This window comes from Phyllostomus discolor, chromosome 6 (genome assembly GCF_004126475.2).
Source record: "Phyllostomus discolor isolate MPI-MPIP mPhyDis1 chromosome 6, mPhyDis1.pri.v3, whole genome shotgun sequence".
Taxonomy (NCBI): Eukaryota; Metazoa; Chordata; class Mammalia; order Chiroptera; family Phyllostomidae; genus Phyllostomus; species Phyllostomus discolor.
Window position 1 is genome coordinate 67255405 of NC_040908.2, and position 12484 is coordinate 67267888.

Genomic DNA, 12484 nt, shown 5'->3' on the forward strand with positions numbered 1-12484 from the left:
ACGGCAAGGTGGCAGCTGGAGGATGGAGGCAGTCAAGGTGGTGGCTGGCAGAGTGGGTGGTCCCACATTTACATGTGGATAAACCTGGAGGAAGAACTGGGGAACTAGGCAGATCATGCATCCCAGAGTTCCACCCCAAAACCTCTGACTGAAGAAATCTGTAGGGGTTGAGGCGGCAGAAGAAGCTCCCAGCCTCACAGGAGAGTTTGTGGGAGAGACCAACATGGTCCCAGAATGTACACAAACCCACCCCCCCCAGGAATCAGCACCAGAAGGGCACAATTTGATTGTGGGCAGCAGAGGAAGTGACTGAAAGCCAGCTGAGAGCAGAGAAAGCCCCATTGTTCCCTTTTGGACCCCTCTGCCACATACAGCTCCACAACCCAGTGACATGGGTCGCCCCACCCTGGCAAATACCTAAGGCTCCGCCCCTTACTGCATAACAGGTATGCCAAGGCAAAAAAAAATATATGGTCCAAATGAAAGAACAGATCAAAGCTCCAGAAAAAAATACAACAAAGCAATGAAGAGATACCCAACCTATTGAGATGCAGAGTTCAAAACACTGGTAATCAGGATGCTCACAGAATTGGTTGAGCATGGTCACAAAATAGAGGAAAAAGTGAAGGCTATGAAAAGTGAAATAAAGGAAAATGTACAGGAACCAACAGTGATGGGAAGGAAACCAGGATTCAAATCAACAATTTGGAACAGCAGAAAGAAATGAACATTCAGCCAGAACAGAATGAAGAAACAAGAATTCAAAAACATGAGGAGAGGCTTAGGAATCTCCGGGACAACTTTAAAAGTTCCAACATCTGAATCATAGGGGTGCCAGAAGGAGAAGAACAAGAGCAAGAAATTGAAAACTTATTTGAAAACATAATGAAGGAGAACTTCCCCAATCTGGCAAAGGAAATAGACTTCCAGGAAGTCCAGGAAGCTCAGAGAGTCTCAAAGAAGTTGGACCCAAGGAAGCACACACCTAGGCACATAATTACATTACCCAAGATGAAAGATAAAGAGAGAATCTTAAAAGCAGCAAGAGGAAAGGAAACGGTTACCGACAAAGGCATTCCCATAAGCTGATTTCTCAAAAGAAATCTTGCAGGCAAGAAGGGGCTGGAAAGAAGTATTCAAAGTTATGAAAGGCAAGGACCTACATCCAAGATTGCTGTATTCTGCTAAGCTATCATTTAGAATGGAAGGGCAGATAAAGTGCTTCCCAGATCAAGTTAAAGGAGTTCATCATCACTAAGCCCTTATTATATGAAATTTTAAAGGAACATCTAAGAAAAAGAAGAAGATCAAAAATAGGAACAGTAAAATAACAAACTCACAACTATCAACAACTGAACCTAAAAAAAAAAGAACTGAGCAAACAACTAGAACAGGAACAGAATCACAGACATGGAGATTACATGGAGGGTTATCAACAGGGAGGAGGTGAGAGAGTGGAGGGGGAGAGTGGGGGAAAATGTACAGGGAATAGGCATAAATAGTAAGTACAAAATAGGGGGAGTTTAAGAATAGTATGGGAAATGGAGAAGCCAAAGAACTTATATGTATGACCCATGGACATGAACTAAGGGGGGGGGTAATGATGGTGGAAGGGGGGTACATGGCAGAGGGAAATAAAGGGGAGAAATAATGGGACAACTATAATAGCATAATCAAAATATATTTTAAAAAGAAGAAAAAACTTTCATGTACTCTTGTGAAGTAGACCTGAGGTAATAATTAATTTGAGATTTTGGGCTTCTTCACTGTCCATCTGTCTCTAGAAACAAGAAATTATACCATCTCTACCTCCACCAACACTTTGTGAGATACAAAACCATCATTTTAGACACTTCCAACCCAATGCCACTTCTTAGAGATTATCTCTGATGACCAGGCTCTGTTGGGGGTCCTGTGGGCTACATCCAGCATGCCGCCTCCTTCCTGGTCATGCATGAGTAACCAGGTGCTCAGCCAAGAAGGTAACGGTCCTGGCTGACATTAAGCCTTTCTCTTTACTTTGGGCACCTAAGGTCATTTTTTAAAATTTAGAATCTGAGAACTAATACTAAAGAGAGTTTTCACAGTCAAGAAAAATGCTTCAACAGAGAAGGAATCTAAACTCTGTAGGCCACAGGGGTTATGACAGAACTTTAAGGAAAACAAGTTCTTTATGTATACAGCCTATGAATATGTACAAAATGCATAGAGAACACAACTTAAAAATCAGAGTTTCCCCTTCAGAAGTTATTGGTAGTCACCCTTAATTAAAGGCTATTTAAATGCTCCTTAAAGTTCCATGGTTATGGAACCTTCAGGTAACAATGATAAATTGTCCATAAAGAATGTGCTTTATTGCTACAGAGCTGTCTCTGAACAAAGGACTTTGTTCCCACCCAGGATTTTACAGTCACAGGGCTTGCTTAGTGGTAGTGGAAGGAGCCTGGAGGCAACTTCAAAATTGCCACATGTAAGGCCAGTTCTTGATGACACCTCCACTAAAATCAGTCACCACTTTGTAAAGTTCTTTTTAACCAAAAGAAATGTTTTTTCTCTGAAGGACCAAACTGAGGCTATTTTCGTGTCTCTGGAAGGGAAAATTCATATCAGCATTATAAAGAATTTTTTCCTTAACAGCCCCATAGACTTAGGTCCAAGAAAGCATTATTGGGCTCTCAGAGAGGAAATTCATCTGTACACTTAGTTTTGCCTTACCAAAGGCAGAACTTTTTGTAAATGCCTGATGTTGACAACTGGCTTGTGAAATGTAACATCCTAAATTAGAATAGTTAGGTAAATCAGAATGTTTGAGTACCCTGTTGAGGAAATATATTTTAATCTGTTCTTTTAGAAATATTCAAAAGTAACTTTCTTTAAGAGAAATACATTTAAGCCTCATAAATTTAAATAACACAATGTGATGTCTGGGATTAAACGTATGCCAACAGTTTCTGCAAATATGCCCTACGTTTCCGTGTAAGGTGTTCTTGCTGGAGGGGGTGGGGGCGGCGGCCAAGGCTGCTCTTTTTTCCCTTTCAGAAAAATTGAGCTAGTTTAAGATGGAAAAATTAAACTGGTTCAGGATTCAGTGGACCCTCAGGATTACGGTTTAATTTCAGACATAGAATTTGGTGCTTGGAAACCCATGATAGGCTGTCGTGGAGCCTGGCAGGCCATACAGCTGTCCCCCACTCAGTTCCAGAGAGGGAGCCAATAGCCTAGGACCTGTGACTTCCCAGGTCCATTTTCTAGGAATCTGCATTTTATGTGCAGTGTCAGCCATTACTTTTCTCAGCCATCACCTGAGAACATGTAGTTGTCTGTAATACTAAACAGATGGTTCATTGTCAATATTTTTGTTTTCCTGCAGAATTCATCTAAAGCTGCCCAAGCCCCATCTCCATGGGGGGCCAGTGGAAAGTAAGTTCATTTTTCCAAAGTAAAGGCAATAAATGAGCCCCTGCCTGCTGCTGGGCAGTGTGCTACTTCGCTTACAGTAGTGTCCTGACTGGCTGCCCCACCCCACCTGGTACCAACCTCTCCACCCTTACCTTTCTATGCTCTCGCCTTCCAGGAGCACTGGAACCCCATCCCCCATGTCTCCCAACCCCTCCCCCACCAGCTCCGTGGGATCTCAGGGCAGCCTCTCCAGTACCAACACCTTGTCCCCTTCAACCATCGTCAGCATCCCACAGCGCATCCACCAGATGGCTGCCAATCACGTCAGCATCACCAACAGCATTCTCCACAGCTATGACTACTGGGAGATGGCAGACAACCTGGCCAAGGAGAACAGAGGTAGGTGTCCCTTGGGGGAGTATGTGTGTGGTTTGACCACAGCTCAGGGAGACAACCTGACCCTTGGGCAACACTGGACCAGTTGCCATCATTTACTGAAGAAGAAATCAGGCTGTCACCTACTGTGTGAAGCTTTCCTGACTTCTCCCACTCACTCAGGGCCTCCTATATTTACCTTAATATACCTCTTTCTTCGCTGTGGAAGATTAGAGATACAGATACAGGTGATACAGATACAGATGACTTCCAGTCAAGATGGTGGCATAGGCAGACATGGCTTGCCTCCTCACACAACCAATCCAAATCACAACTAAAATATAGAACCACCATCAGAACTGTCAGAAATCGAATTGAATGGAAGTGCAAGAACTATGGCATTAAAGAAACCACATCCATCCAGACTGGTAGGAGGGACACAGATACAGAACAGGCTGGTCCCACACCACATGTGGTAGATAAAAATTTGGGAGGGATATCTTGGGAATGAGGAGTCTCAGGCCCACACCAGGCCCCCAGCCCAGGGTTCCAGTGCCAGGAAAATAAGTCCCCACAACTTCTGGTTGTAAAAACCAGTGGGGATTGAGTCAGTGGAAGAAATTTCTGGAGCCTCAAGTAGTTCCTCTTAAAGAACCCACACAGTGACTCACCTACTCAGACTCATTCCCTCTGAGCTCCATCACCAGGGTAGCAGCTTGAAAAGGCACCAATGGCATACAGGGAGGAATTGAAGTGTCTGACATCAATGTGACAGAAGTTATTGTCTCTTTTCTAAACCTTCCCCCTACAAAGCCACAGAGCAAGCAAGCTGGTACTATATGTGAGACTCCATCAACCTGTGTAACACTGTTTGACCCACCTTGGAGATCCCCAAAGACTCTGCCCCACCTAATTTATGGGCCCACCCAAGCTGCTTTTCCATATGAATGGTTGGTCTTGGTTCATACTTCACATCTTCCTAAATCCTATCAAATGAGCAGTAGCTTGCTTCAGTGAGCCCCAGGCATGGCACTAGCAGCAGCCAGCATAGATTTATAGTTTGGCTTCACCTGGGAATCTCCAAGCCCAGCACATGCAGCAGCCATCTCCAATTGCTTGATAGCTCAAGCAGTTTGCTTGATAGTTTTGCCAAGGGTGGCCCCGGGCAAAACACAGGTGGAGGCTGAACTTGCCCTGTACCACCTGGGAAACCCCAGGGCCTGCTAACCCAGTGGGCAGCAAGACCTCATCAGAGCACCACCGCCCTGCCCCTGCACAGCTGATCCTCCACGGAGAGCAGAGATTGGTGGTCAGTGGTCACAGCCAGTTCTTGCAGCTGACCAGCCTGGGTAAATCCTTCTCATTGACCTGCCAACAGCAGCCTAGGCTCAACTACAAGAGGAGGGTGTACTCAGCCCACAGAAAGGACACCCCTTGTGTACCCAGCTTGGATGATAGGGGAGGCTGTGCCACTGGACCGTACAGGACATCTACTACAGTAGGCCATACTACCAAAACACAGAGTCAAAGCAGCTCTACCTAATACATAGATACAAATAATATAAATATATACAGATGCAGATATATAGACATAAAGATATAGGTATACACACATTTGCATTTTTCCCTGTAGACAGTGAGCTCCTGGAGGGTAAGGATGATATTCTATCCTACTTTCCGTCCCCAGGGCCTGCACGGTGCCTTGAACTCGGTGGGGAATCTGAAACAGTGAATTAATGAATGAGTGTGAATGTTACTAGCTATTAAAGTGATAGCTGCTACATGTAGCAATAAGTTCTATTTCTTTTTAAATGTGTTTTAACTGACTATAAAAGGAATTTATGTTTATTATAGCTAAATTTATAAAGTACAGAAAACTATTTTACAAAAACAGCTTTTTATATGATCAGTAATCTTATCACCTAGAAATAATTACTATTAACATTCTGTGAAGTTTCTTCCTGTTTCCTCTAAATATGCATGAGTTTTACCAAAATAAGATGATAGTGTGTATACAATGATACATCTGTCTTTTTTCATGTGATATTACATCAGGCACTTTCCCATGTTACTATCTAGTGCAGAAACACCCTTTATGATGGTTCTACAATACTGTCACAATAGTGGTTATACAGTCATAAAGTATGATTTCTGTGACCATTCCCCTGTTGTTTGACACTTAGGTTACTTCCAATATTTTTCCACTATTATAAATAAGGTTATAATAAATATTTTATATAAATTGTTTTCCATATTTATTATTATTTTCATAGGAGTAAGTTGTAGAATTTTGGGGTCAACAGATATAGATTCTGTTATGGTATATATTTTCATATATCTTGGTATATGTTGTTAACTTTTCTCCCAAATGATTATACCAATTTATTACTCAGGTGAAAGTACAAGTCTGAGATCACTTTCAAATCATTAAATGTAAATTTTGTTCCCATGAGAGCATAAAGCCTCTGAGGACAAGATCAGATGCCCATGGTAAGATGAGGAGGTTACGGCGTGGATAGGCAGGTGGGTCCCAAGTACCTGAAACTGACAATAAAACCAGAGGCACTGACCCTGAGAATCTAATGGGAAACCGGCATGGAACAAGATTATGAAAAGCAAATAGTAGTTGAGTAGCTGAGATGAAGTGAAGTGGATGTCACAAGTAGACAAACAGAAGGGACAAATGTATAAAAATCTACAAGTTCAGTTTAGGAGGCCCTGAGCAGGCTCAGCTCCAGGGGGCACCACCAGCTCCTGCTAGCCGTCTCTTCCCACAGGGCTCAGAGCCACGCACGCGTGTAAGGCAAAGTCAGCACTGTGTGTCTGACCTGTTCCTCCTGGTGGTTCTGCCCCGTATCGCTGCCAGGGTTCCCTTCCCAGCCACCAGGAACTGCAGCCTTCTCTACCTTCTCCCTTGCCTTCTCAGCAAGACCTCATTCAGCAAGTGTGTATATGAGCACCTTTGCAAAACCTCTCCCAGGCATTTCTTCTGAAGAGCTGTTGTTCAGTGGTCCGGTTATGATAGCATAGCAGCCATAGCAGCCATATGAATTTGTTTCTCTTTGCCACTAGCTGTGATCTCTGAGAGAGCAGCGTCTATTATACCTAGCATATCCCTGCCTCTGCCCTACTGTACCTAGCATAGTTCCTTGAGACATAATAAATGTTTAATGAAAGAAGAAACCCAGAGAATGTCCAAGGACTAGAAGGTGACCTCAGCAGAGATAGGTCAGAACTGTCTCTGATTTGCCACCAGGAGCTTGGAGCCACCTCCCTGAGACTCTCTGCAGTGGCTCAGCACTTGCCGCAGCTGAGTCTAGGGTAGGGGGTGACAGAGCCACACTCCATGTTCAGGGGAATGTAGTTCAAGAAAGTCAATGTTCTTTTTGGTTTGGCTAAGTAAATGTTATTCATTTGAATTAAAAATGGCCAATAGAGTGTCTATTTGGGTAAAAGGATGAGTTCGGTACTGTTGGGTTTCATTGTAAAGTGGCATGGTGGAAGAGAGAACGCTTGGTTTGTATAGACCACGAATGGAGTTTTTGAAGTCACTTAGGTCTCCCAGGGTACACACAGCATGTGTGGCACTCTAACGACTCTCTGTGTCCCCTAGAATTCTTCAACGACCTGGATCTGCTCATGGGGCCTGTCACCCTACACAGCAGCATGGAACACCTGGTCCAGTACTCCCAGCAGGGCCTGCACTGGCTGCGGAACAGCACCCACCTGTCATAGGGGCCTCTCCCTTGAGCTGAATTGTGCTCTCGTCTCCATGGACAGCTCAATGTTTCTGGACACTGTGCTACCGAAGTTCCCAGCCGCAGCATCTGTCAAACTGCAGTGAATATTTTCTCACCTTTGAACAGTGGTCTTTACCCAGGGCATGTGTGTTTGTATGTGTGGGTGTAGAGGAAGCAGTTTGTGCGTGTGTAAGACACACAGCTCTTCAGAACACATTTTCTTTGTCTAGTTTTCATAAGCCCAGTCTAGACAAAGTGATCAGAGGTTTCTGATTAGAGGAAATATACTTACAAACACACACACACACACACACACACCAAACTTTCTACTTCAAATCTAAACCATGACATTTTAGAACATTCAACCCAAATCTCACAGTTAGTTAACCAGGTGCAATGCAGCACACCAAAAGCTTGACTGCCAGTTACGATGAACCTAGTTCTTATATTATTGATTACTTTCAGTATTAATATACTATTCCCCATTTATTCTTTGTATGTATTAATGGGCAATCGAATTAATGAAAATAAGTCAGTTATTTTTGTGCTGGATGTTTACCAGGTTGCATGTTACCAAATACCTGCCTTTCATTTAATACTTGCTCCTCCATCCAACTTTATTATCAACTAAATGTGTTATAAGCAAATGGATCAACTCCCACAGGCCTTCCCTGCCCTGCCCCCCAAATAGTATGAGAGTGGCACAGAGATTTGGTAAGAACTCGGTGCCTTTGAAAGTGAACCAATATTAACGCAGTCACACCTGAGTTTTGGAACTCCATTAGGGATTGAAATCTTTTGTGCATGTGACAACAGGCTTGCCCAGCACATGTGTTCTTTCCTCCTGCCACTGTGACACAGTGGCTGTAGAGCCATGTGGCATTTGTCAGCCAATATTTTTTAAGTCTATTCTTTCCATGATAGCTTTCTTACAAATGCTCTTGGCCAAATTGGGACATTACCTAGAATACCCTTCACTAGGAGTCTATCTGTTGCCTATCAGGCTGAGAACTCCTTGCTCTCCTGGTAACTCTAATCCCCTCACTCTTCATGCGCAATGTGCCACATTAAGGTGTTTTGAACTGGGGGTACGTTTCAGGCTTTGATTGGCCAGCTGCTCACTGCACAGGGTGAGTTATTCCTGCAGTGATCGCAGCACTGTTTGGGGAGCAGCAGCTGGGACATGATGCTCACACCCTGTGTGTCTGCTATGTTTACATCGTGCCCTCAATTCTTTTCTCTTTTTTTTTTTTACTTAAGTTTACATTTTAGGTTTTTTTGACATCTTGTTTACAGTTTTTGTTTGAAATTTGTTTCTTTTATAGTCCCTTGTCATGCTTTAGCTTTAGTGTTCTTACTAAATATATTTGGTTATAAAAATATTGGTTAAAAAGAAAAACTCCAAGAAAAAAAAAGGATGTAATGTTTCTTAGGCCTCTCACTTGACAAAATTGCACCAGGATGGTCTGAGAAAGACAGGTGATGCAATTTATGGAACAACCCATTTTTTCAAGGTAAAGGTGGCACAAAACATTTAGAAGAGATGCTTATGTATGCTTTCACTGGTGGTTGAATTGGTTCGGTTTCATTGTTAATGTTTTTGTCAGCCTGATGTATAGGTGAAGATAAGATGGCCATAATTCCTGAGCTATAAGCACTGATTCAAAATTGTAGAAATGATTGAACTGTACAAATGGTGACCTGACGTTAATTTAAAATGAGCAGGTGAAGGGCTCGTGGAATTTGCATTTGGCCTTAGCCTTGAAGCTTCTGGAACTATTAACAAAATTTCTATTTTACATTCATCCAACTGAGGTGCTTGCCCCATCCCTTTCATTAGTTGGTGGTGGTGGAGTTCACGATCCCATTCGAGGTTAGAAATTTAAGTCTAACTTAAGAAATTGTGAATTGTTGTTTTGTTTTATTTTGTTTTGTTTTGGAGGACTGAGGCTTAGTTCTGCTTACTCTTGCTGAATGCTGATGAAATGCTCAAACTCTCACATAAAGGAATGACCAACCCTCAGGTGTGTCCTTGGGGTGCTTTGCTGGCCTTGTGTGGTATCCACGTGGTATGCTGACCCATAAAACCCCATCTAAACACACCGGTGGCCTCTGGCATTTTATCAGCACGTTGATGACCCATGTTTCCCAATAAAACTTGACACTGGCCTTTTGTTTCATCGGTAGAGTGTGGTGGGGCAGCAGTTTTTATTAGTTTGGATGTAGATGATTATGATAAGGATGCATCTTGTTGTTTGTGAAAGTCATTCATAACTTTTCTTTAGTTTTGTTCAAAGTAGAAATATCTTTCTTACATTTTCTGATTTAAACAGCTTCATTGTAAAAATTTAGACAATACAGAAATGCAGAAATTAGAAAGTAGCCCCAACCCCCAGAGACAACCACTGCTCCCAGTTTCATGTCTGTCCTTCTGGAGATTCTCCCATTTCAACATATAATATCTATTATTATTTCTTTCTTTTTGAAGACATATTATTTCTGCAGAAGTTCAACACAGGTTCAGCTGACCACATCTTTCCATAACCTGAGTGGATGCCAGCTTTTATCACAATGTTAGAGTTACCTTTCAAAGGGAGTAACTCAAATACATTCCTAATCAAAATTTGGGATTTGTTACTGCTCTACACAGATCAGACTTATGTGCAGAATTGTGCCTGGAAAGAGAGGTTTGGTTAAAACAGATATTTCTGGAAACTTTCAAATTACAAATGGAAACTTGGACCCACTATCTAAAGAGGACTGTACTGGAAAAATAGTCTGAGGAGTTGACAAGTTGTGTACTAGATTGGACACATAGAACACAATGCAATGAGACTTTCTGCACTAAAACTTAACCTAGTATATACAACAATGATGTGTGTATTATATAACAGTGATGTGTACATTTCTGACATCCCATGCATAATATACACAGTTTGTGTAAATGCATACATTTAAAAATATATATGTACAATACAGCTACCATAAAACTGTAGAACGCCTGAAGGATATTACTAGTGCCTAATATTGAGTATAAGTCACTGCGTGTTCGCATCACCTTGGAAGTACAGTAATTGTTATAAAATTAACCAGTGCAGCCAACATTATTTATGAATCACATCTTTGAAACTGTGCAGTAGTATATACATATATATTTTTAAATAACATTTTTCACAGTTTTCCAGAGTTACTGTTGAAATCTGTATCACCAAAAAAAGCAAGATTTTTTTAATGATGTAGACACTCTTCAGACCCAGTAGTCTGTGTGCGATTTCCCGTCTGTAGATGCCCAAGAGACTTTAGCAGTCACCAGCCTTAATGCATGTACAGGATATTGTTGTGACTTAATTTATCTGCAGTTTTTAATCCATATGAAATTGGAATTTATAAACTGACTTGGATTAAATATGTCTGCCTTTCTAAGGTTACAAATGTTACATTAAATGATTTATGTTGTAAATGAGAGAAATTGAGTTGTACGTAAAAAAAAAATCCACCAACTTCTGTGACTATTTTTATAAGAAAACTTTAGAATCAAAACGTGTTCAAATAAGTATTCTGGTCCCCAGTTCATACTCTATTTAGAAGCGACCTTATTTCATGAGTTGTTTTTTTTTTAACATAGCTCCCACAGATTATCATCACTAAGTCTGGTATTTTTCATGGTGGGGGGGAGTATGTTTTTCTTTATCATAACTACACTTGACTACTTGTCTTTCCCATTTCCCAGCCATCTGTACACGTGTGCACACGTGCGGGAGACCACCGCCCGGTGTTTCAGAAAACACTGAGGAGGGGACCTGACTTCACACCAAAGGCTGCACTGGGGCTTGTCCAACCAGCAGCCCTGAGTCACTGTTCTGCTTACCTTCCATAATGACACAGTTAGTTCCCTTACTCATGTGTGCCAGGTTTTCCCAACTCAGACCAATACAGTGAAATAATGTTTGCAATGTGTGGTTGAGTAGAATAAAAGAATTTTGAATTAACAAAGATGAAACTAATTATTAGACCAGTGTTTTGCCATGGTATATCCCCCTGTGTAGGAGAGGTTTTTTGTTAACCTCCTTTTTATTCTTCTCTCCCTCCTTTTTTCTTCCCCTCCTGCCCAAACTAAACTAAACTAGGAGGCAGAAACCATGACAAAAACAAACCCATTACTTCAGTTTACCCAGGCCTTATCCTTAGATTCAGATATGCCTTGTTGTGAAGCAGAACCCTAGCTCCATGTCACCATGGAGACCGCCTCATTCTGAAGATGGCCAGGACAAGAGACTCCACTGTGCTTGCCCTCGGACCACCGACTTGATACCCTTTGACAGATGGTGTGGGCTAAACGCTCAGCAGTCGTTCAAAAACTGTCTTTCTCTTATGCTGTTTTGCCTGCTACTCACCCGAAGCCTGTTCCTATGAGAATCATATTTTTTAAGAGTAACACATCTTTTGTAAAATCTGGATCAATTAAAGTCCTGAAAGACTTTTTTTTTAATGAAAGGAAAAAAAACCATGAACTGCATTCCCAACAATTCTGAGCCAGAGTTTATTTCCTCTTTTTCACACTCCCAGAAAGCACAGTCTTTCAATATTACAGCTTCCTGACGAATAGCACAAGAAATGTTCAGCTTTGAGGAGCCCTGGCTGCAAAGCTCATTAGAGCGTCATCCCATTACACCAAGGTTTTGGGTTCAGTCTCCAGTCAGGGCATGTAAAAGAATCAACCAATAACCAATGAATGAATAAATAAGTGGAACAACAAATCAATGTTTCTTTCTCTTCCTTCCTCTCTCTCTCAAAAAATCAATAAATAAAAATTTTAAAAAAAGAAATGTTCAGATTTGAGATACGTGTTCTTTTTGTCCAAACTGGATTATTCTGTATTTGTCATCAGAAGGGTCCATTTGTTTTCTTGGCATGAGGAAAATTATAAAACTCTGTTCTCAAACTAATTACATCTGACCATGGTTTCGATT

At 41.7% G+C, this 12484-nt stretch overlaps 1 protein-coding gene across 1 annotated transcript in view; it reads left to right on the forward strand.

Moving 5' to 3' along the window:
• The window catches only part of AFF3 (AF4/FMR2 family member 3), a 547917-nt gene extending 535899 nt beyond the window's left edge, over nt 1-12018 (forward strand). The window contains exons 22-24 of the mRNA XM_036028289.1: nt 3371-3420; nt 3575-3798; nt 7388-12018. Coding sequence (XP_035884182.1) covers nt 3371-3420; nt 3575-3798; nt 7388-7509 — 396 coding nt within the window. The 3' untranslated portion in view covers nt 7510-12018. The remainder of the gene's footprint in view (nt 1-3370; nt 3421-3574; nt 3799-7387) is intronic.
• Nucleotides 12019-12484: the final 466 nt, after the last annotated feature.